General features: G+C 51.8%; 1 protein-coding gene across 16 annotated transcripts in view; it reads right to left on the reverse strand.

Moving 5' to 3' along the window:
* The window catches only part of RAPGEF1 (Rap guanine nucleotide exchange factor 1), a 134554-nt gene that overhangs the window by 58083 nt on the left and 51937 nt on the right, over positions 1-24534 (reverse strand). For 10 of the 16 annotated variants that reach the window (XM_043469903.1, XM_043469896.1, XM_043469910.1 and 7 more), the window contains exons 2-4: positions 7492-7631; positions 6811-6924; positions 2263-2441 (exon numbers count right to left, since the gene is read on the reverse strand). In XM_043469903.1, the coding sequence (XP_043325838.1) occupies positions 2263-2441; positions 6811-6924; positions 7492-7631 (433 nt within the window). Of the gene's footprint in view, positions 1-2262; positions 2442-6810; positions 6925-7491; positions 7632-13428; positions 13567-24534 lie in introns of those variants that run through there. The other 6 variants (XM_043469905.1, XM_043469911.1, XM_043469900.1 and 3 more) reach the window with 2 other exon arrangements.

Below are 24534 nucleotides of genomic sequence, written 5' to 3' on the forward strand. Positions count from 1 at the left end.
AGGCAGGATAATACCCTCCCAGCCAACAAACGGGCTTCCCGCGTGGCTCAGCAGTCAAGAATCCACCTGCCAATGCAGGAAATGCAGGTTCGATCCCTGGGTTGGGAAGACCCCCTGGAGGAGGGCATGGCAACCCACTCCAGTATTCTTGCCTGGAGAATCCCATGGACAGAGGAGCCTGTCCACAGGGTCACAAAGAATTGGGACACGACTGAGCAACTAACATACACATAACCAACAAATGTGCCAAGAGAAATGAGATGGTGGAAGTAAGCTAACAGAAACATTTGAGGGAGTATTTTGATCATGTCAGGGAGAGCAATAAAAATATCAATTGGCTTTCGAAAAATTTCAGGAGGAAAAATCCCTTAAATGGTATTAACCAAAGGACTACCAGGAAAAAACAAAAGGGAAAAAACCATTGTTCCTTGTGGCCACACCCAGGCATTTCTCTTTTCCCATCAAGGAAATCGTTATAGATGTTAAGTAATTATAAAACCTCCCCACAGACAAAAAAACACCCCAGACCACTGTCACATTACTTGATCAAGTCTTCCAGAGCTTGTGTGTCTAGAAAGTAGCTTCCCCAGCAGAGCCGTTGGCTGACACTTGGGGACGTGAGGCTGGGCAGCAGTGCGGGGCCAGCACTCTCACGGGACTCAGCGAAGGTGGCCGTGCTGACTCTCCCAGGGAGGGGGGCGTACGAGGTGGTGGGCACGGGGCTCCAGCAGGCGGTGCCCACGTGGTCACACTCTGCTCACACGACTGCACGTCTCTTCCCTCCCGGGACACACCTGCCTGCCTCTGGTCGTCTTCTCCTGCCCCCAGAGCCCATCCAGCGCTTGCCTTGACGTCAGGTCCAGCACCAGCGTCTCCTCCCCCACGAAGTTTAGTAAGTGTGACTCTCTTGTAACTCGCCCTCCATAAAATTGGCACCTGGTCAGAAACTGGGGGAGTTGGTGTTCTCAACCAGATCCGAACTCTCCCATCGTGGGCCCAGCCCATGAGATGTCTATCAGAGCATTTCATAGAAAGCCGTCTATGCACCTGAAAAGAGCTTACTGTCAGGCACATTCCCTCCAAGGAGAGCCGCACCAGGCCTGTCCACGAGCCGGGCACTGGGACCTCGTGGGAAAGCACAGCACTTGTCTCACAGAGGCCTCCATGGGCCTCTGAACAAGGCACTGAAGCAACTGGCTGCCCCAGAGGCTTGGGTACATGATGGCAGCCTGCTGTGGAAAGTGAAGACAGAACAGGGCAGAGCCCTATCAATGCTGCATTCTTCCCCACCAACTGGCTCCAGTGAGCTTCCAGCCAGAAGACCACCATCTACAGGGGTCAGCAGAACCTACAGGGGTTGGCAAAAACCCCAGGGCAGGTAGCTTCTTGGAAATGAAGATACTGTTTGCTTTATCTCCCCAAAGAAGAAAACTATGTACTTCATTGCCAAGTTCTGAAAGCGGTTCATAAAAGCTTAGCCCCATGGGGCTACAAGGACACTAAACCATCCTGAGGAACTGAAACAGAGAGATGTTTATCCCGAACATGTACCAGGGAAGGAAAACAAAGCCAGCAGGCATCTGACAGCCTCTCGTGAGAAAGCTCCTGTGAGGCTCTCACTGAAGATTACATTCAATACTGCTTTTCTTTCTGTGGTTAACAACAAACACAGAGGCAAGCCACTGACTAACCTTTCAGAGGAAAATGAACTCTAGCAAAAAAAAGAAGCTTACCCAACAGAGGCTGACTCCATCCCCGTACCTGGCTTCCAATGAATCCAGCTGCCATCTGGGAGGACCTGGCTTGATACCACTCAACATTTCACTAATCCATGCTCTACTGGGATTCCTCTCTACCTCTTTTGGCTTAATAATGTAAGCGGTCAAGGTCTCTAAGCAGCTAGATACTGGCAGGATTTGGTGTCACAATAAACTATGGTTAACACAGGGAACTGGGGAAAATGTATCCAAATCAATGGGATGATTGCCAATGAGCCAGCTAGTATGAAAAAAGAACCACAGGCTTACCCAGCGGCTACCCCCCAGCAGTGGTGGTGAGCTTCTTCAGTGTCGAGGCCTCATGAGTAACAATGACCTCAACCTTGGGAGAAAACCAAGTGGAGACCATGTGGCAAGTCTGGGGGCAGGGGCTGGGAGGGCTCCTTTTCCTCCTGGTACTCCTCACTGTTCGTAGAAACGTCAGGTGTGAATGGCCCCCAAACCAAGGTGCCGCTATACCTCCACGGCCAGTTGCCCAACTCACCTGTGCTGAATCCGAGGGTCGCTCTGCACCAGGGGTAAGATGGCCTCCAGCACCTTGCTGGCAGACCCCGGGAGCATCTCCAGGACCTTCTTATCAATGGCCATTTTGTCCACAATGGTCTTAAAGTAGCGCAAGGCACTGACAACTTCCTTCTCTTTCTCCTCCAGCCAGCTCAGGTTCTGAAAGGAAATGTTAAGCATAAGGAGGGAGGAGAGAGATTAAAGGGAGTGATTTTAAAATAAATAAATAACATTTCCTGTAGATCACTTTGAGATTGATGCCACTGGAAAGGGCTTCTTGGTGCAGAAACTAAGTCAAATTGTTTCCCTAAGGACTGCAATCAGGATACAGAGGCCAGACTTGGAGGCGGAAGAAGGGGCTGGATGGAGAAAAGTAGTTTAGGTATTCCTAAGTCCCTTCCTAGACAGAGACAGACTCGCCTGGGGTCTCCTCCTCCACCACACTGAACTATCACCGCTCATCTCAGCAAGTGTAGTGAGGACTGATTTGCTGATGGCTGTAGGATGCTAGGGTACTGTGCACGTCTATCCAGGAAGTCAAATTGGGAAACCCCAGGACTTCCAAGGTCCTGAGGGCAGTGTGAGACTGGCCAGAGGCATTAGTGCTCAAAGCCCATTCTCTAGGGCTCCTTGCTAGATTCCCACATTTGACCTGCAGACCCAGTGCCCTCTCAATAAGATGAGATGGCTCTCCCAAAGGACCTGGAAGCCCTGGGGTTAAAGGGTGAGGAAGCTGGAGAGACAGCAGACATTTAGGCATTGCTCCTGCTGCAACTGCTAACAGCATCCAGAGTATCTCTGCTTCTGAGGAAAGCTCACCAAGGAAGAAAATAAAAATACAGAGCCCTGTACCTCCCAGCATTAACATTCCCACACCCAAGTCTTTCCTCTCTGACTGTGGAGTACCTTGAATCCACTGTCAGTGGGTAAACACACTCCTTACAGTGAACCTAAGGTCAACAACCCAGGTCCCAGCTGGCTGGCAGGGATAGATAGATAAATCCAAAAATGGATAATCCATTCAAGTAGAACCGATTACTTGACCAGGGCAAATTAAGGGTAGTATGTGTGAGGAAAACTCCCACCCATGGGCTCTTTGAGCTGCAGAGACTAAATAAACAAAACCCACCAAGAACAAGAAGATAATTTCTTAAAAAAGGAGATTTAAAACTATACAAATACATAAAAAAGTGATAAATAATAAAGTGATTACGATTCCGAACATTATTTTAAAATAATGAGGAATGTCATTTTAAATTAAATTTTTAAATAGTGGATTTCATGGGAATATCAAAGAAAAACCATATAAATGGAGTTAAGAAGTAATTAGTTCCTTTAGTGGGACAACTTTCAGAGACTTGATTTAGTTCCTCTCAATGGGTGTACTTCCCCAGTGGTGTTCTGCAGAGCACTAGAATATCATTCTCCCATTCCCAGTATGGGTCTCTCTGCCCTCACTTTATTTTTCTCTTTTTACCAACTGACACCTTTATTTACTGTCCGTTTCCAAGAGTCAGGCACCTGCTTCTCTAACTCAAGGCAAGAGCGCTCTGCTTTGCTAGGCCTACATGGGGCTCAGAGGAACCTCAGTCTGAAGGAATCATGGTGCTGCGCAGACATCAAACCTGAGTAAAACCACACTGGCTGGTTGGGCAAGAGGACAACGGCCACAACACTGCCCTCTCAGCACCTCAGGACTGCTCAGGCGCCAGCATGACGAAACAGGGGGAGGAGGCTGGAAATGTTTTAAGAAAATGTGTCCCCAGGTTTCCTAGGGAGAAAGGGGCTGACCTGAAGATGGGAGGCCTCCCAAGCGGCAGGCGTTTCACAACAGAGAATTCTCCTGTCATTTGCAGAGAGATCAAACTGGGCTGCCCTGGGCTCCTAACAGAGGCGTGACAACCTCGCAGAGTCGGGTTTCATCCATTAACGCTCCAGCAGATTCCACTCCCTGACTCAGTGGGCTCTGAATGCTGTGCATTCCCTCTGCCCTCCAGCTGTTAAAACTATGGCTTCTCACAAAACGCAGCCAGCAGTCAAGAGTCTACAATGAGACACCCAGAAGAAGCACCCCCAGGAACCAGGAACCTGAGGCCAGGGCCTTGGAGAGGCAGGGGCATCCACCCGCACATCTCCTCGTGCATCAGGGGTTAGGGGCCACCACGGCACAGACAGACCTGGAAACCACCTGAGGCTAGCGGTGCTGGGGCAGGTCGCGATCCAAAGGCACCACTGGGCTTCAGGCTCCTCGTGTGCAAAACGGGAATACTAACGCCTGCTCTGGGTGGGCTAAGGAGGTTTGTGAGGGTGCTGGGGCAAAATATTTGTGGAAGCATTTCATAAAATTAAGGGAATGGCAGATTCTGATTAAGCAAACTTGGCCCAGAGCCCACACTTTCTGTATACCAGGAACAGTGAAGGCTTGTGTGCACGATCAAGGTGAGAAGGAAGACAGTGTGTGATGTCACCCAGGACAGGCCCGGCAAAGGGAGACCCGAGGTAAGCTGTGGGTGAATCCAAATCTATTCCTGTCTACCTGAGCTGCAGCTTCCCAGGTAACATCCTGGGAACAATGAGACTATACAGAGAAACACTAAGTTGTGAGAGAGTTAGTAAGTAACAGTTAAGGATGACAGCAGAAGACAGGCTATGGTGAGATATCTCCGACAGAGTCAGCTGCGCTCACACCCTGGCAGGCAGACCCCCAACACTTCCAGTCCTGACTGTGGGCCTCCGTGTGGGTTTGGACTCACTCTGGATCATGCAGGTGACAGGGCACAGTAACGCCACCCTTCTTAAAGGGTGATGACCAGGAACCAGGGTGATGCTCTTCCTTGGGCAAGGATCTATACAGCTCCTTCCTAGAGAACAGTTTCTCAGCCACGGCATGGGCATTTTAGGGCAGACGATTCTTGTGGGGGGTGGGGGGTGGGGGAGGTGCTGTCCTGTGCGTCGTACAACACCTACCAGCACCCCTGGCCTCTACCCACCGGCCGCCAGCCGCACCTGCGTCAGTCTCCGGGTTGTGACAACCAGAAATGTCTCCAGACACTGCCAGCTCTGCCCTGGAGTCTGCAGGAACCCCCACTAAGGAAAGGGTACCTGAACATCAAGTTTCCTCTATCATTTCTCTTGGAATAAGGAGGAAAGGGGGGCGGGAAACGCCAAGAAGTGAGCGGCTGGAAGAGTTTCCTATCAGAGTTCACTAGCAAAACACGGTGCTCAATGCGTCATTTTACTCTGGGCTGCCTGGACAGTGTCAGATGACAACTGACACTCCTCTTGGTGTTCTATATAAAACCCAGCTCCAAGGGATTGCTAAACAGATTGTAATTAAAAAAAAAAAAAAGAAAAGAATTGTGGTACAGACCAAATCTTGCACTTTATTCCTCTCTTCAATCTGGAATTCAGATCAGTCTGGTAAACAACGTACACGTCATTCTTGCTCTCTAGCCTCTTTTTGTTAACAGATGGGGCAGGAAAAATGATTCAGTGAAAAGACTCTGGACCGAAAACCTTTATTTTCCATACTTTTAACTAGTATTTTAAGATATTCTGCTGGTCAACACAAAAACATGAGGAAGTACACTGCAAAATTCAACAACTATGTGTTTATGTAACAGGGCAGTGTTTGCTAGTGGCGTTAAATTGACAGCTGAGCTGTGACAACAGTTCTACACTGTGGACAGTTACTAAAGGATTGAGAATCTACTTCTCTGACAGGCTTGTCTTTATTTCACCTCGCTGAGTTTAATTTTGTTTTTATGTTCAGTTATGTGTAGGGGCTAGCATTAGGTTTGTGAGGTATTAAAAAGTAAACTGACTTTCATAAAGAGTAAACATAGCATCGTCAGAATTTCGACTTGATGTCTGGTGGCCTGGGTTTCAATCTCTGGGTCACCGCTCTTTGTATGGCTTTGCCCAAGTGTTTAGTAGCTCCACAGCCCTAGTTTCCTTGTCTGCAAGATTTAAGTTGCCACCTCCCAGGGTTATAATGAGAATTAAGTAAGGGAATGAGTGAAAAGTACTGAGCATGGGGCTAAGAAAACGCTTGGTAAATGTTAGCAGTACAAAAGGAGTCCCTGGCTATGAGACACTGGTTCTGTGCTATCTCATCACGCTTAGGAGTCTCGCGAGACATTTAAAGAGACCTTACACTTTACATGCCCTTCCTCAACTGTCCAGAGCATCTTAGCAGCTCAAGGAAAGAACTGGTCTTAAGAGATGAGACTCACTCGTTCCCCCCGAACCCGTTGGACCCAAGCAGCACACCCAAACCAATCCCCGAATCCCCAAGCTTTGACCGTGGAGCACTGGGCTTGCTCCAAAGACCACAGAGGCCTGGATAAACTCTGACTTTTATCCATGGCTCCTTGGACTGTTTCCTGAACAATTAAGCCCACAGTTGCCACCCAACTGAACACAATGATATTGCAACAGAAATTTTTTTTTCCATCCCCAAAACCATGGGCCAGGATTCTGCAGTAGAAGGCAAGGCAAACCCAATTGTTCTTAGCATCACACTGACCTTCTGCCTTTGAGACCTGGAAGCCACAGCACTGGTGGACATAAACTCTACTGCCTGCTGCTCCAGATCCAAGGGGATAGGGTAGCCCTCTGGTAGAAATCTGTCTGTTGCCTCCTGGAAGAGAGGAAACCTGGATTCCTACAGAGCTTGAAATGGCCGTTTTAAGTTGAAGGAAAGGGGTTGATGAAAATCAACAGCTGTTGCAACACATCTGGCTTGACTGGCCCTGCTGAGGTTCCTGGTGTTTGAGGGCATCTTCAGCTGGGTTTCAAGGGTTTAGCAAGTTTCAGAGCGTGGGCCCTGGAACCAAATGATGGATGTTCTGGACATCACAAATCTACATGTGTGTGTCGGGGGGCAAGAGGGGCCTCTCTAGGGGCATGGAGGCCGCAGCCTGGGTGTGAACTTGATGCGCTGAGCTGTGCTGAATGCCCAGAGGAGGACATCTGGGAAAGAACCATTCTAGCCAACCACGCTGGACTCTGATTAACGGGAGAAACATTCACCGTCCTAAAGGTTCCTATTTCACAAGGACACGGAAGCCCCACCTGGAACCGTGGAGCGCTACAGGAAAGGTGCTCTGTACTGAAAGCTCAGTCCCCAGGGCATGAACTTAGAAACAGCACAAACATATTGCTCCAAGCAGGTGATGGCCAGGAGAAACACCTGGAGTCAGCTTACTTTGTTCATGGGCTTCTCTGGAATCTTCACAGACACCTCGGCTGGTTTTCCCTTCTTTGATGGCGTTCTCTTGATTTTGGGCGAGTGGAATTTGTCCTTCAGCTTCATGGTGAAGGAGGAGAGATGAGAACGCTGAGAGTCTGAAAACAGAGGAGGTACTGAATGTTAGAGGCAGAGTGGGAAGAAGCCGTGGTTCACTCACCTTCTGTGGAAATGAGTGTTGTCCTCAGGCAAATCTTTCCCTTTCACTGTTTGAGGTTACAAAGAAAAGGAAACATGGATCCATTCAAACTCTTCTGCTTACACCTTTCAATTTTTGCAATTTCCTTCTAAGTTAGGGTGAAAGCAGTCAAAATGGGTGTGGAAAACGAATACGCAAATACTTCCATGCATCCCTATAGAGTTCACCCGATGATCTAACCAACGTCCAAGGGAACTGGCTAAGGTGAAAGGACACTGCGGTGGAACCGCAGACGGGCTGGACACGAGAACTGGGAATGAAGGCCCTTCTGAGTGGACCTTCTCACTGTTTGGTTAGGGAACTGCAACAAGTGACATGCGTCAGGCCTCAGAGCTGGCAGTGGAGACTGAAGTAGAACTAAGGTGTTCAAAACCCTCACGGACACAGTGAAAGACAACATGGTTTCTCAACAAAATCAGGAACAAGACGAGGGTGTCCATTTTGATCCCTGTTACTCAATTTTGTACTCCAACACAAGCCATCCAGATTGGAAAGGGAGATATAAAACTAATCTGTTTGTAGATGACATAATTTTGTATATGAAAAATCTAAAGCAATCCACTAAGGAACTAGTACTAACAAACAAATTTAGTAGGTTCACAGGATACAAGATGATATACATCATAAACAAGGTCACAAACAAGAATCACTTCTATTTCTACACAATAGCAAGAAACATTCAAAATGAATGTAAGAAGCTTCCATTCACAATCATCAAAACAAATAAAACACTGGCCAAAAACTACGTTTAAGTGACGTACTGATATGCTACACCATGGATGAATCTCAAAAACATGATGCTAAGAAGCTAGTCATAAAAGACCATATATTGTATAATTCTGTTTATCTGCAATGTCCAGAACTGGCAAATCTCTAGAGACAGAAAGTATTAGTAGATGAGAGGTTGCCTAAGACTAAAGGGGGTGGAGAGGCATGGAGAGCGGCTGCTGGTGACTAAGAGGTTTCTTCTGGTGGGGGAGAAGTGTTCTAAAATTAGAATCTGGTGATCCTTACACAACCCAGTGAATTACTATAAAAAAAAACTTTGAATTCTACACTTTAAAGGAGTCGTGTAGTTATGTATGTGAATTCTATCTCAATGAAACTGTTGGGAAAAAAAAAACAAACAACTCAACGAGCAGCCTTCCTTCATTTACCACAGCACTTTCCAGGGTTTGAAACCATCTTATTAAATTAGTTATGTGTTTATCTCCTAACAAGAACACACTCGCTGAAGACTGTACCTGCCCTGCTCAAGACTGCGTCTCCGGTGCTAACACCATATGTGGCCCAGAGAAGATGCTCGGGAAACATTAATTCAACAAATGAACAAATCAACCAAAGGAAAAATACCCCATGAAAAGTACTGCTTCTTTGGGTAATGTCAGAAATTCACAGAAAATACTTGAAAATGGTTGACAGGGAGAACATGATTCTATGCAATGGAAAAAGAAGTATGTGTATTTTAAAAATAAAAAAATACACTCCCTTTCAATTTTTTCAGCAATTTAGTACTAAAAAACAAAAAACAAAAAAAAAACCCTTCCAAATAAATGACATAGCACCTCTATTACAGGCGTGTCACTGTGTCTACTAGTGCTGCACGTGGCTTATCAGGGGCCAAGGCTCAACCCTCTTGTCAAAGACCTTCAGGCTGCAGGCAGGATCAGACACACGATCCGCCCTTTGCTATTATCTAGGAGCCTCCTGCACCCTGGACCAGAGAGAGAAGCCAGGCCTGACCTTCGTTCACAAGGGCAGTCAAACCAAACCCAGCCTTGCAGCTGTCTGTCCGCCAGCCAGAGCTGCGAGAAGCTCTTCTTAGAGCCCAGCGCGGACACAAATCCAGAGGGCTGGCGCGCCTCTCTCCTCAGCTGGAGCCACTCAACACAGAGCTCTGGGGCTCTCGGTACCAGCCCTCTCGGGCAGCGCCAGCCCTGGGATTCACAGCAGGCCAGCAGATGGTGTGATTGCTCCAGCTCCCCTTCTCTTCCCCACACAGGCAGGGGGGCCCACATACAGTTCATACTTGCTTCTTTACAACAACTCTGGTAATTCACACGGTAGTTAAAAGGGTGGGCAGTTGTTGTCAGACTGTTTGCAGTCAACAGACTTCAGCAGCACCTCTTAAGTCTCAAGTTTTGTCTGATAACATTGTTCTACCTGAGACGTCTGATGTGATGTATGTTAAATGAGACACTGGCTGTAGTAACGCAGGAAGGCGCTCGTCCACATGCGGGGCACGTGGCACCTGCTCAGTGCTGGGAGCTAACCTAACTGTGTGATGTGGACTGGCTGCAGGTCGGACCGGGACACTCTGCAGCACTGAACGCGTGACTCAGGATCCCGGGGAACGGCGGGCCTCACACATGCCCCCTCTTCTCCCTTTAGTACTGAGCGGAAGTCTCAACCCGGCTGGAGCCCGCTGGTCTCTGCCCCTCTTTCAGGCTGCTCTGCTTGCTGCCCCCACCTGCTCCTTAGAACGCTGGCCTCAGCATCCCCAAGGTCACAGCACATCCCTCTCCAGACAGGTTCCCAAGTCAGATGCTAGGGTGTGACTTCTACCCTGGTGAGTAAGACCGAAAGCAGGGCAACAGAAGCAGACGCAAATGGGGAAGTATAGGCAGGATGCATGGTTTCTTTGGTGGTCAAAGATCTTCAGAGACACAGACTGGGCAAACCAGCTTCCGCCTCCTACAGTCTGCTACCCTGCATAGCTATTACACATGGGTAGACGTGGGGCTGAGGGATGGCCAGTTTCACTCTGTGCCATCAGGGCCAGGGCAGAACCAGGGTAGGCAAACAGGGTGTGGAGGCCCCCCCAGGCCCCGATTATGACCGAGGGCCCAGGTAAGGCCACCTTCACTGGAGAGCAGCCAGAGCCGCCCAGGAAGTACAGGGCAACAGGCTCTGGGCTGTCCCGGGGCAGCTGGGGATCCACATCGGCACATAAAGAAAGTGCGCATCTACCAATAAACCTCTCTCCTTGGAGTACTGAACAGCCGCAGCCAGCCAGCTTAGCACAAGACGCAATACATCAAGTGGGGAGAAAAGGTTCCTTGTCATGACAACCAGCCTCCTCAAGTTTGGAAATCAAGGGCAGCACAAACTAGGACAGGCTTCGACTTGGAGGCTGCTTGTCGTCTCTTCCTTGAAACAACAACTTAGCAACAAAGCCTTCAGCACACGTTTCAGGATTTTTGGAAGGTCACTCAAACTATGCAACTGACAGCAGATAAAGCACCATGATGACCAGGGACGGCAGAGTCGGGGCACACAGAGGTGGCGGCTATGTTAGGGTAACCCTGCCAACACACCACCCACAGACGTGTGTGTGCACATGCGCACCCGCACACACACTTCGGACCCCTTCTCACGTCCCTTGTGTGTGTCACTCAACTCCGGTGGGGGGCAGTGCCAAAGAGATGGTCACACGACGGCAGAATTTCAGGTAACTTTACCAACCACTCCGACTTTTCACTTGGGAAGTTACACTTCAGATTTTCTAAATGTGTGTGCTTAGAGATTTTCTAGCACTGAAATTAAAACAAAATTTTGAAAGACTGCATACATGAGTCTATACAACTTACAGAGAATGAATGAAATCTATGCATCCAGTGACCTCACCCACCAAACGGAACTTCGAGCAATGACGGACATGTTGCATGTCCACACCGTCCAACACGACAGCCACTTGAGGTTACCAAGCACTTGCAATGTGCCTCGTGTGACCAAGAAACTGAGTTTTTATTGGAATGTAGAGAAACAGCCAAGAGAGGCTGGCGGCCGCCCCACTGGACAGCTCGGCTCAAGAAGCAGAACCCTGGCAACCCCCCCACCGCCCCCACAGGCCCCGTCATGATGGTGTCTTCCCGCCCGACAGCGGGGAGCTGTGGTGCGGAATTTTGTGCTCGTCACTCCTTACTTTTTACGCTAGTTTAGATCTGTGAGTAGAGTTTAATGAGTAGGTTTGTGACGCTAACTTGAATGATGTTATACTGTAAAAGCTCCTTTGTTCCTGCTTTTTCCCTCAATGGTAGGTCTGACACTTAACCAGGTGACGTGTACAGAAGTGCTTTCGTTTTCAGTCCTGTGCAATTCCACGTCTTCTGTAACGCCGGTTTCGTTTATCCACTCTCCCGTCAGTGAACGCTGGGTCATTTTTGGCGTGTCTGCTTCTATAAACAGCACTGCTCTGACCTTTCTTGTGCATGCCTCCTGGAACACACGCGAGAGCCTCCGTGACAAGAGCCGCTGGACTAGAGTGCACACCACATCCATCCGAGGGCTGCTGCCCAGTGACCTCTTGAGGGTCTGGGCCTCTCTGCGGCCCCACGAGCACGGCCGAGCCCCCACGCAGGGCCACACCCACCAGGACCTGGGCTGGCCAGACCTGCGCGCCTTGTGACAGGGCACGCCTAACCGAAGAAACAAAAGCCCTCCTGCACGTGGAGGCGCCTGCTGGTGTGTCTTACTGTGCTCTATCAAATTGGCTGGAACAACCTCAAAGGTCACCGCCAGAACTTAAGAAAACAAACCCTCAGCCACCGCTCGTGTATGCGTGTGCTCAGTCGTGTCCGACTCTTGCAACCCTATGGACTGCAGCCCGCCAGGCTCCTCTCCATGGGATTTTCCCGGCAAGAACACTGGAGGGGGTTGCCATTCCCTCCTCCAGGGGATCTTCCTGACCCAGGGATCAAACCTGCATCTCTTGCATTGCAGGCGCTAAGCCACTGGGGAAGCCCAACCACTGCTCGGTATGGCATGTACACCAAGGAGGGTCAGGAACTCCCAATGACCAACCTGTGAGTCATTTCTTCCAGAGGAAGAATGCTTACATGACCTCACAGTCAATTTCCACAGAGACGGCGTGACGTGACCGAGAGCAGCGCTGTCCTGAGGGGCTGCCACGAGCTGCAGGCGGGCTGCGAGCCAGACGCCCTTCTCCATCCAGAGGGAGGCAGAGAAGCTGGAGGGCACGAGCCTGTTCAGAGAATCACATCCCAACCCAAACGCACACCAGAGCCAAACCAGCTTCTTCCAAGCAGTCTGCCAGGCGTCACTGTATCATCCTTGAACTTTCAATGTGCCCCTCGGCCATGCTGAACGGCCGTCTCTGCTTGTTGCTGACAAATGCACTTGCCCAGTGGCCTTTCAGACGTCATCTGTAGCAGCAGCTGGGATCCCAACTTAGCAGCGTCCCTGTCAGGGCTTAAGTCTGCCTTGGATGGGGGAGTCTACATGGCAACCACAGAGGACCACACAAGGTCTAACCTGCACCACACGGGGTCCACCCAGGACCACAAAGTCAGGGTCAGCGTGGATGACACTTTGAGGCAGCTGCAAGGTCATACAGCCAACCCTGAGAGACACGGCAGCGGCTCCCCCTTGCACGATGGCGCAGGGTGCAGAGCTGGGCAGCGGGGAGCACCCCTGTGCGTCCCACACATGAGCTCGGGCACCCACACCCCCGGTTCCCAGATGGGTTGAAAGGACAATCAGAGGGCAGAAGTACACGAGGACATTAGGAAGAACCATTTTAAACGTGAGGATTTCCCATTTTTCAGAGGTCTGCCTGCTTATCTAGAATCGTACAGACGGACTGCACAGGCAAAGACACATGTGAGAGTGAGCGGGAAAGGGGCACGGCCGGTAGGACGGGGCTCTGGAGTCAGGCAGCCGGGGCTTTAACTCACGCTCGGCCTCCCTGCGCTGAGGGCTCCTCGCCTGTAGAGCCGGCATGACCACAGGCCCCACCTGCCCGGGGTGCTGTGCGGGTTAAGCGTGATCCTTGCGTCACGCGTTTAGCAGAGGACCTGATACAGAGCAGACGCTCAATCCACAGCACCCGCTGCTGTTACGTGACAACACCGCCGACGCTCTGCCAGCATGCAGTAAGCAAAGGCTAAAAATAATCCCAGCCTAGCAGGTGCAAAGTAACCTGATGTTTTATTTCTTCCAGCAGTTTCATAGTAAAAGATCCTCTCTTAGGATTATTCACGTTCAGACACAGGGAAAATAATTTCTGGAGTGCTGCAATACCATAGGCTCTTATGAGAATCGGTTCATATGACCCCCTGGTTTAGGAAGTCAACGGATAGCTATGATGTTGCTGGGGGTACTAATGGAAGTAGCAAGCATCTCCTTTTTCCTTTTTTCAGCGACAAAACTAAAACAACCTCATTATAAAAATCCGAGCACTGCAAAAATATATAACACAGAAGGTGAAAATCCCTCATAACTCCCCATCTCTGTCATACAGAGCTGAAGTATTCTTGTGACTGGCTTTTTTAGCTGGGTGATACGCTGCGGGCATTTTTCCACGTGAGCACAGTAAAAGCGTGAATAATGTCCTGCTGGAAGGCAAACCACAACACGGTCAAACGGTCTCCTGACTGAAGGTTCCCAACTCCTGCTCTTCCAACGACAGCACAGGAATAAACACTCTCCCGCTCAGCCGGCTGAGCACCTGCCTGAGACCGGCCCCCAGAAAAGGCGCTGCCAGGCCAAGGGGCGCAAGCACTGGACACCTGCCAAGACACTGCCCAGCCGCCCGGAGCTGGGCGCAGGCCTGCGGGGGCTACGCCGCGGAGCGAGGCCAGGGGTGCAGGCAGGAGGTCAGGCCTGGGGGCCACCCCTGAGGCTTCACTGCAGATTCGACAGAGCTACCGGTTTTGCTTTACTTGTGTAACCATCAGGATTAAAAACAGATTTGGAAATGAACAGATACTTCAGAAGAGATGAAATTCAAATGACCAACAAGTGGATGATAAGGTGCTCAGTCCCACTGGTTATCAGGAAACAATAAATTAAAAGCATATAGCAATGCTACGACATACACACCAGGAGGGATACAAAGAAAAAGGCGCAAACACTCTGCGCCAGCGAGGGTGAAAAGCACGGGGCTCAGCCTCCCTCCACGGCTGCAGGGACGAGGCGGGACGGGCACCCGGTGCGCGCTTCCCTGAGGCTGAAGGCTAAGTCCTCCTCGCTTTGGAGCCTGGCACTCAGCCCCAAGACTGGCACACAGCGAAAGTGAATAAACGACTGTTAGTGAACACAAAGACAGAAGAAGCAAGGACTGAGCTCTGCAACAGCTAATAACTACTGCATTCAACCAACACCAGACAGTAGTATCTGATTAGTGATGTCAATGGGATGGTTTATTCCGATTTTTAATGTAATTGAGGAACACCAGCACACGAGTCAGACACAACTGACTCGTGTCAGGTGAGTCAGAGACGACCAAGAACTTTCTCTGCTGTGCTGGTTTGGCTTGGGTCACCCAGGTTGAGAGAATGCAGTTCAAGCTACTTCCAGAGAAAATATGAGAGAAAAACCAGACGTTTTGCTCTCCCCCTCGAGGTCTCCAGAGGACAACAGACTCTCCAACAGAAACACAAGAGCCACATGTGGTTTCAAATTAAATTATCCACAATGTTATAATTTCAATATACAACTAAATAAAAATTATTGGGCGAGACACTCTACTCTTTCTTTCATACTGAGTCTTCAGAACGTGGTCTCTGGCTGGACCAGACAGTTTTCCAGCACCCTCCGCAGCTCGAGGCCCTGGGAGTGACCAGCCCTCCCCGTCTCTGCGAGGAGGGCTGGTCCACTGGCCTCCTGACAGGAGGCACCTTGGGCAGGCTGGATTCAAGGGCTTCCGAAACGTGCCCTGAGGTGGACCTGCTGGACTGACTGCGGGGGGACCTCTCGCCCCCAGCCTGGGTGTTCCAGACTCTGAGGCCCTCTGCCCACATGGCGGGGCTGCAGATCTCACTGGCGCCCCCACCTGGCACAGGGCCAGAGAGCCTGTGGAAACCCGCTGTGCAGGGTGAGAGGAGGGGGGCAGAGGAGGGAGACTTTCAACAGAAGACACTTCTGACCATCGCAGCTTCCCAACAACGCAGGCTGATTATCTCCGGCGGCAGGGAGCAAGGACAGACATACACGGTGGCAGTCACATCATGTCCTCTGCTTTGCAATGTGGGCAAAGGAGCGACATGGACCACCACATGGCCATGGGCAGCCCTGTGAACTCACTCCCACACCACCTGCAGCTCTGACATAAGTGAAACCCCCTCAATGTGTGCAGCTGTGAGTAAGCTGCCCACTGGGGCCTCACTGTTCTCATCTGTAAGATGAGAATAACAGTCCTTGTCTCACCTCTTAGGGCTGTTATGAGGATGTGATAAATACTCCATGTAAGGTCACTTAGCACAGTCCTGACACCTAGTAAACATCAGATAAATGTCATCTGCTGTTACCCAAATGTTCTGAGATAAATGCCACCACTCTGAATGGGCAATTACTATTTTTTAAACACAGCAGATTTTTCAAAATTAATAAATGCCCCTACTGCCGTGGGATGTGCAACTTCCCCAACCAGGGATCAAACCCATTCCCCCTGTGTTGGAAGTGTGAAGTCTTAACCCCTGGCCCACCAGAGAAGTCTGTTTTAACACAGCAGAATTTTTAAATGGAGGAGATAACTCACTGAGCCAGGGCTCTTATGATTTGAGTATTTTTCTACATGTGTGTTTCCCTTTAATTTTAAAAAGCTGTATTCAAAAAAAAAAAAAAGTAGAGCAGAGATGAGAAGAGGAACTGGATTCTTGGTGACATCGTCTGAGCTGTTAGTTTTATTTGTCTGAGGCTCAACTTCCAGCAACTTGGGGGGCAGAAAAAAGAGGCGAATTCAGTAACTAAGGGTCCTTCAGGATTTAAACAGAAGCCACAGCCTCCACTAGGTAAACCTGTGCATGTGAACATAGCCTGGGGAGGACATTCGGGGTTGGGGGGTCTCCTGCCAGCGACCTATCAGAGAGGGCGCTGAACAGTTTCCCCCACACCTACTCCTATTATAAAAAAACTGGTCAAATAACGGATGAATCCCATGAGATGAAAAGGGACCCTCTGGGATTTAGAGCAGCTTCCCTCCCCGGAGCCCAACATCAGCAGCTCGTGCATTTAAACACCCTACTGGAAGCCGGGTGATCATCACATTAACTCTGGAAGGGACAGGTTCTCAGCACCATTTGGCAGATGCGGAGACCCAGTCCCAGGGGCCTGATCCCCTGCCCCCTACCCCCAGAATATGCACGTACACATCCCAGACAAGGCAACTGCAACCCGTCACCAAGTACCAAGGAAGGATTTCTTTTCTATGACTGACTATTTATTTGGAATTGACTCCGAGATTCTTAAAGCCACAGACTCCAGAGACTTCCAGAGACGTAAGTGAGTCACTTCTCCAGAGTGTGTTCCTTCCAGAGAAGACAGAAGGGAGAGAGAGGGAGAGCAAACATGCCACCATGCCAGGCCAAGAGCAAGCTGGCCAAAGCCCATCACACCGTCGGGATCCCGGCTGCACCCGGAAGTGGGTCCACCCTCACCTTTGTCCTTTAGGTGGAGTTGTGTGGAGCAGCCTCGGCCCCTCAGAGGAACTTGCATGTTAGGACTGGTGCCAGCGCAGAACTAAACAACGCTCCTCCAGGGCCGCAGAGGCTACCGTGCGGCTCTGTGTGGCCTACCCAGCAGCCCGAGCAGGGGTCAGCAGTGGGGGACGGGAGCACCCACAGGTGGCCAGCGCCCCCGCCCACTGCCCCGGCTGCCCCAGGCCCTGCTCAGGGGCCCACAGGAACGCAGGATTTGTCAGGCCACCCTCTGGGCTTCCAGAGGAAACACGTTTTCACTTGTCAGCCAGCACATGTTCCTTTTTTTTTACTTCGCAGACAACAAGAGGAGCTGGGAGTCACAAGCGCCCGTGGTTTGGGACGCTGCCGGAGTCGCTTGCTGGCAGAGACGGAAGAAAGCGAAGGGACAGGGTCCCCTGGAATGCCGCCTTCCGTTCCCATCACCGCAGAGAGACAGGGTGCATCAGAGGGTGTGGGGCGGGCACACAGGCCTCCTCCTTCAGCCACTCACCTGCTCATTCCACACATACCTACACGCTGAGGAGCAGGACCCCCTCCTCCCCTCCAGAGAGCCCCCAGCCTCGTGGGGGAGAGCCAGGAGAGTCCTCAGTGCGGTCAGCGAGGGGCCCTGGGATGGAGACACAACCGGTACAGGCAGGGCCCTTTGGGCCGCTCAGAGCCTGCTCGGGAGGAGGGCAGCTCCCGCTGCCAGCAGGAGCACCTTGGTACCCGGGGACCCTGCATAACAACCCAGCGGGCTCCTCAGGGCAGGAGAAAGGGGTGCCCCTACAGGCTTCGGACACTTCACAAGGGAATGGAGGGAAGACATCAGAGGCAGCAGACGGGGCTGATTTGGAAGAGGCCTCAGAGACCTCTGAAGGACGCCCACGTCTCCGAAGGCGCACTTCTGGCTTCCTGGGCGCGGACAGAAGAGAAGGTCGTCACTCTCACCCCCCGGGGCAGCGCCTTTTCTTTGGAACAAAAGGGCCCCAGGGACTCACTGGCCACAGGGACGAGCACCCCGGGACAGACCTGCCCCCCGCTCCTGCCCCTCAGGCTGCGTCCGGGGCCCTGTTCCCACAAGAAGGTCGATCATGTCCGTTCATACACACGGGGGACGAAAGCCAGAGCCTACTCTGCTCCACACGCTCAGAATCAAGCTCAGATCAACCCCAGCCTCTCGGGGATGGGGACCAAGGTGGTCCCTGCTGCCCCGCCTCAGAGGCCCCGCTCCCCACCCGCTGAGGGATGGGCTCTCGGCTTCCAGGAAGTGTGGGCGCCAGAAAGGATCCAAGTACTGACAGAGACCGCCGAGGCCTGGGAACTGCTCTCCCTCAGCCTAGGGTCCAGGCCTCGCGAACAAAGGCAGTCCAGGGTCCCTCCTCAGCAGCGGCTGGAAAAGTATTAACTGCTTCCAGTCATTTCTCTTCCTCAGGGGACAACTTCAGCACAGCAGGTAAACATGCAAAGAAGCCTAGAATGGAAGACAGGTCCAGTGCTTGGGACACCCCCCTACTCTCTGCTTCTGAGCCACTTCAGCTGCAGATGGTCTAACCGCCCACTGGAGGCTCTGAGCGGCCTCGATAATCTGAAGTCAGGCTGGTCTAGTCAAAGCCAGAATTTCATCAGCTCAGAGCCTGAAGACCAACCCAATCCGTGTCCGGTCAAATGTACAGGTGCCCGTGTACAAGGGACTGTAAACACCACGGGAGGCTGACAACAGCAGCCGCTGGGACCACTTCCTGTACCCGAGTGTGCGCATGACTGAGGTGCTTCACGGATCTCAGCTAATCGACACAAGGACCCTCCAGGGTGGGAGACGGAGGCTGAGGATCAAGGGACAGACTCGATGTGATCCGAGTGCAGCTTCACGGTCTCCAAACTCAGACAGAGAGAGAAGTAAGAACCCCCAAGACAGCCTGGAGGAAGCAGAGCCCAGTTCAGAGGAAGGAGGGCGCGTGTGCCCCACAGGGAACAAGCGGGTGCCCACAGGTGCAGGACCCCGGGCTCGCCGCCGCGCACCACTCTCCACCACACCCTCCCCACCCCCGTCCCCCACCCGGCTTCCGACTCAGATGGCACATCTCAGCGTGGGCTCCTCTTCCTCTTTTTTAAGCCAGAGCCTAGCAAATATGCTGTTTATTAGATGTGTTCACAGCTTTGATCACCAGGGAAGCAAGTCACCACAAGAGCAGAAGAAAAGACTTTCAGGCCAGCCAGCTCTGCTTGTAAAAGTGAGTCACACCCTCTGGAAGAGACCAGGACCCAGGCAGCTCACTCGGAGCATAGCATCAAAGGGCTCCTGGCCGTGCCAGCTCTTGGGCTAAAATGCCCTCGGTGAGGTGGTCTCGGGCACGGTCTCTTAGCCCAAGTCATACACTAACTCTTTCCTCTTGGGAGGTGGGATTATGGGTGGAAGTGAGACACTGTTTTTAACCACGAGCTACTGAAGAACTCATACTTCAGTGATTGCTGGAGTTGCCAACACTTGGCTAGAAAGTGTAGCAAGGGGATTTTCTGAAGTCAAGAAGGCGTCCCAGTTCTCACGGAGTTATACCTTTACGGTCTGTGATAAATAACAGATGGCCTCACAATATGTACTTTTAAAGAGCTCTTCAGTGGCGCCGGCCCCTTTCCTGGATCTTGGACGCAGCCAAACGACATTCCTCTCTCTCCAAATTCTCTCTCTTACTCAGAACTCTACCAAACCTACCCCACCCTAGTGAGTGCCTTAAGGAAAAATCCAGTTGTCTCATTCTAGAATCCTCAGGGCAGGAGACAGTGTGCATTTTTTGAGAAGGAATCTCATTTTCCCCTGTTCTCCCTCAGCAGCCGTATCCTTGAAGTCTCCTAGAACTGAAGCTCTTTTGAAAGGACCAAATCTTGCACAGGAGGCAGCTTCCTGCCGATTGTCTGCAGGCCTCTATCTTGGCAGCCTGGGAGGAAGAGCACACACAGGCCATATGGGGAGGAGAAGGCAGAGACCTGTGGTCTCAAAGTCAGCTGCTTGCAAGCAGAACTCACTTTTCCGTCGAAACCAGGCTGAACACCAAGTCCAGGCCCTGGCCCTGCGCACAGCGCACTCCTCCCACCAGCCAGATGCTGGGCATTTGGTCCCACAGCGGGTCTGTGGTTTAACAGGAATGGAGGCCCTGCCCTCAAGTAGTTTACAAGCAAACAAGGAAGTAAAGCCATACATCCAGGGCTCCAACACACAGCAGAGGGAGACAACTGCTGAAGAAACAAAGGTTTACTTCCTAAGAGACCCATAAAACTCTTAGGAAGGAAGCCCTAGGGCTGTAAGCCTAGAAGACACTGCAGACTTCAGCTGTGAAAAGTGCAAAGGGATGAGGGCTGATTTGGGTGAGAGATGAACTGAGTAAGCCCTGGGCACATGGGGTGGGGGGCAGACACGTGGCCGATCCCTCCTGCTGATGATTACTCAGATCACAACCCATTGGGAGGTCCCCAAACCAATTTCCTGGATGAAAAGCATAAAATGTGATACAAACCATCAGAGGGCACTGCAGCCAGCAAGGCTAAACACTTCTTGAGACTTATTTCGGTTACGACCAACTTGAGATGCTAAAGATCCCACTCCCTGGGGAGCACGGGGCGGGAAAACCCTCTAACTAGGACAAAGAGGAGCTACGGCTCGGGGTCCTGCATGGGCCATCAAGACCACAAAGCTAGTCTTGACCAGAAGTGGCCAGGACCCTGGCTGAGCCCAGACCTCGGTCTAGAACTAAGATCAGGCACAGGGGCAGCGCCAACAGGTGCGTCACTTCTGAGGCGGAGGGAGTCAGCAGCGCCCACGGCTTTTCTGACCACATAGCACGGTAAGAAACGTTTTATTTTGTGATCAAGTACACAAAGTATATTAAACAAAACCTGAACGTGTTCAATTCTTTTTCACTTTTCAATTCCCCGAGGTGATTCTCAGCCTCCCCTGAGGGTGAGGGACTGGGAGGAGGACAGTGGGGCAGATGGCGGCACCGCCCTAACCTGGAGCTGCTCAGAAGGTGGGCTCTGCACCCAGCCCTGACCCCGTGAGGCAGGCTCTCTGGGGAAGGGACCCAGGGACTAGGGCTCAGCCAGTCCTCCAGGCAACTCTGCAGCATGTTCAAGTTTGAGAAGCACGGTGTTTGAGGATGAAAGTCTGGGGGAAAGCAGTAAAACCATTAAAAAACTCCAAACGTGTGGGCCAAAGAGTGGGAGGGGTGGACGCAAGCCCAGCAGGGACAAGTGCACACAGGCAGTGACACAAGCAGGTGGACCCTTGACTCTGACAGAAGGGGAGGGTCTCATCTCAGAACATGCCTCAGGACAAGCCCCTCCGGATGGGGAGAAAGATTCATAAATGCTCTATCAACGTTAGCACAGCCGCGAGGCCTGGGGGAGGGGGCGGACCACCAGTCTCAGCTGACGAATCCCAACCAGCTCCCCCAAGCAAGAAACTCGGGCTGAGCCAGGTCTCCTTGGCTACACGCGACTCAGACCACGAGTAAGACAGTGAATAAAGCAGGGCCAACCATGTGCAGAGTTCTTGGGACAACGTATTTCACCCAGAACTGGTGGACCAAAGTGATGCACCATTGCTCTTCCTTCTGTTAACAGTGCCGTGCTTCCTTACAGGGGGCATCTACTTTGGCTGATGTCACTCTGTCCTCAAGTAAACTGTTCTATGACAGTGATTCTCAAGAGGGCAGAGAGGTGGGCCGACGACAGGGTACTGGCCTAAAAAGGTATAAATGAGACACCTATACATGTCCACATCTGCAGTCAGAAGCAAGCTGAAAGGAGAGAGGCCGAGGTGTCTGAGTGACAGTTAGGGCTGGGGGTGACAGGCCCCCACGCTGCTTGGCCCTTGAGGCCAGAGGTCAGGTCCTCACTCCACACTGCCCCCAGCCCGTGAATGCATTGTTTCTTTCATGGAAAGTGAAGAATCTTTAGTCTCTTTAAAGTGCAGGCACATTCTAAGGCGAAAGCCACATATTACATTTAAGATGGGAAACCTGCTATTTCCCAGAGAGCAAGGAAAAGAGTGTGCCCAGGACCAGCCTCCCCAAACACGGGTCCTCCCGATGTGACAGCGAGCAGGGTGCTCCCGCCACCCAGTCTCTGGGTCTACAAAACCTGCGCCACGGAGTGAAGGGGGTGGAAGGAAGTCTGCTGGTGTTCAACCAAAGCTTCTGAGAGCCACCAAGTGACCGCAGAGAAGCACACGTCACTTCACTTCTTGCAGGACGTGTGGGTCCATCATTCACCCATCATGACTGAAACCTCCTAAAAGACAGCTTTTGTTCTGCAACTGGGGTCTGACAGCCATGACATCCTCAGAACTAAGCACCGTAGTAAAAATACAAAGCTTCCAAAATGCTTGTGGATATGTTTGCAAACTGTGCAAAAATCAGTGGACTGAATCTGTAAATGGGTCTACATGCTGCAAAGTTTGGCACATTTTTAAGGCCACCTTTTCAAATGTTTTTGGTTCCAACTTTCTCTACAAACTGAAACACCACCACAGAGAAGGGATCAAAATAGATTTAGTTTCTTTGCAATAACAGTATTTTTGTATTCTTTGTGTAGAGGCTGAGAATAGTGTTTTTAAATTTCTCATCAAAACAAAAATACTAGCGTGGAACTGTGTGTCCTGAAGCTCGGCTGAAGGCCGAGCAGTACGGGGCTCGCACGTTATCTCCAACGTTCATTTCTGAGGCGGTGAGCCAAAACCAACCACAGAGAGGCCAGTTCTGGAACGCTGAAGCAGGCAACCTCCTGCATCCACTCTCACGGCGCACTGCTCAGCTTTAAAATTGATCTCCTACTTAGAGAAGTCCGCCTCCTAGAGCCCAGCTCACACCTCTGTGCAGTGCAGCTGGCCCTGGGCCAGCTCCCCACAGCCCGAGAGGCTGCCCTCTGGGCCTCTGCCCAGGGACGAAGACTCTGGAGCTCCACACGTGGGTCAGGAAACACTTCTCTTCTGCGTCATGTCCCCCTTCTAGGGCCCGAGCCACGCGTGGCCCGTGGCACTAACGTGGCTCTGCTGGCTCGGGCATGGCCGGAGCTTGGGGAGGTGTGAACTGACAGCAGACATCTGGTGAGGGTCAATGTCCCCCGACATGGCCCCTCCTGCTCCCGCCGTAAGACCCCAAGCCAAAGAGTGCTCCCGCGAAGTGAAGTCCAGCCTGAGCTGGCTGCCGGCAGAACCCCGGCCCACCCCCTGGCTCCTCCTCAGAGGGAGAGGAGCCCCGTGGAGATGACAACCGTGTGAGGGGAACACGGCACAGAGAGCTTTTCAAACCCCTGACTCCTCGGGGCCTGGGGTGCAGCGGTGTCAGACAGGGCACCAGGGCCGAAGGGGAATGGGAAGTTTGAGACACCGCTACAAGGGTGGCAAGTGCTACAAAAATCGGGCCCCAGCCCCGAGCCACTGAGTGGAGGGTGGTGAACGATGGCCCCTCGGCCTGGGTCTCCCAGACGTGGACTGAGGCTGGGTTCAGGTGCAGCGGTTTCTGTGGGAGGTGCAGGGGACGCGGGTGGAAGACGGGGAAGCAGAGGGTGCCATGGAAAGTGTGCATCAAAGCCCTCTGTCACGGTGGGCAGCTACGCTCAGTGGGCACCAACTCCAGCAAACTCCGGGAGGCGGTGGAGGACAGAGGAGCGTGGCGTGCTGCAGTCCGTGGGGTGGCAAAGCGTCAGACACGACTTAGTGACCGAACAACAGTCACAACCACGTTCAATCCTGCAAGGAATCCGGTTTACACCGAAGCCTGAAAGATTCAATGCGGTTGGCCAGATTTTCCTTTTCTTTCTGGGGAGAAGTGCTCCTGGCAGAGGGCAGGGCATGTTTAGAAGGCCGGGGTTGGCAGGGTCAAGGTAAATCAGGAGACCTGACAGAAGGTCAATACGTAGAGGTGGGTCCTGCCGGATCAGGGAGCCCAAAGGCCCCGAGGCTGCTGGGAAATGTCTTTCCCAGCAGGTGACTCAGCAGAGGGCCCTGTGCGTGCTTTCTTCACTGGCTACAGAAGCTAAACATGGTCCCCAACAGGGTGAGACGCCAGCCACCCTGAGACCACCTTCCTTTCCACGAAGAGATTCATTACCAAGGGACTGGCGGTCTTGCTGTCTAGACAAAGTGAATTCCCCCAACCCTGTCTTAAATTGCCACCTGGCAAAATCCAAGCCCGCAGCACAGCCGACCGGTCCTTAGGCCGGCGGAGAGCACAGGAAGCGGGAGTAAACAGGAACTGGAGGCAGCTGTGAACCCAGCCTGCTTCACACCACACTCGCTGAAAATAGCCCATAGTTCATGAGCACTCGCTGTGCCAGAAATTAATGTGAAAACCACTACAGATGAAGAAACTAAGGCTCAGAGAAAAT

This window comes from Cervus canadensis, chromosome 5 (genome assembly GCF_019320065.1).
Source record: "Cervus canadensis isolate Bull #8, Minnesota chromosome 5, ASM1932006v1, whole genome shotgun sequence".
Taxonomy (NCBI): Eukaryota; Metazoa; Chordata; class Mammalia; order Artiodactyla; family Cervidae; genus Cervus; species Cervus canadensis.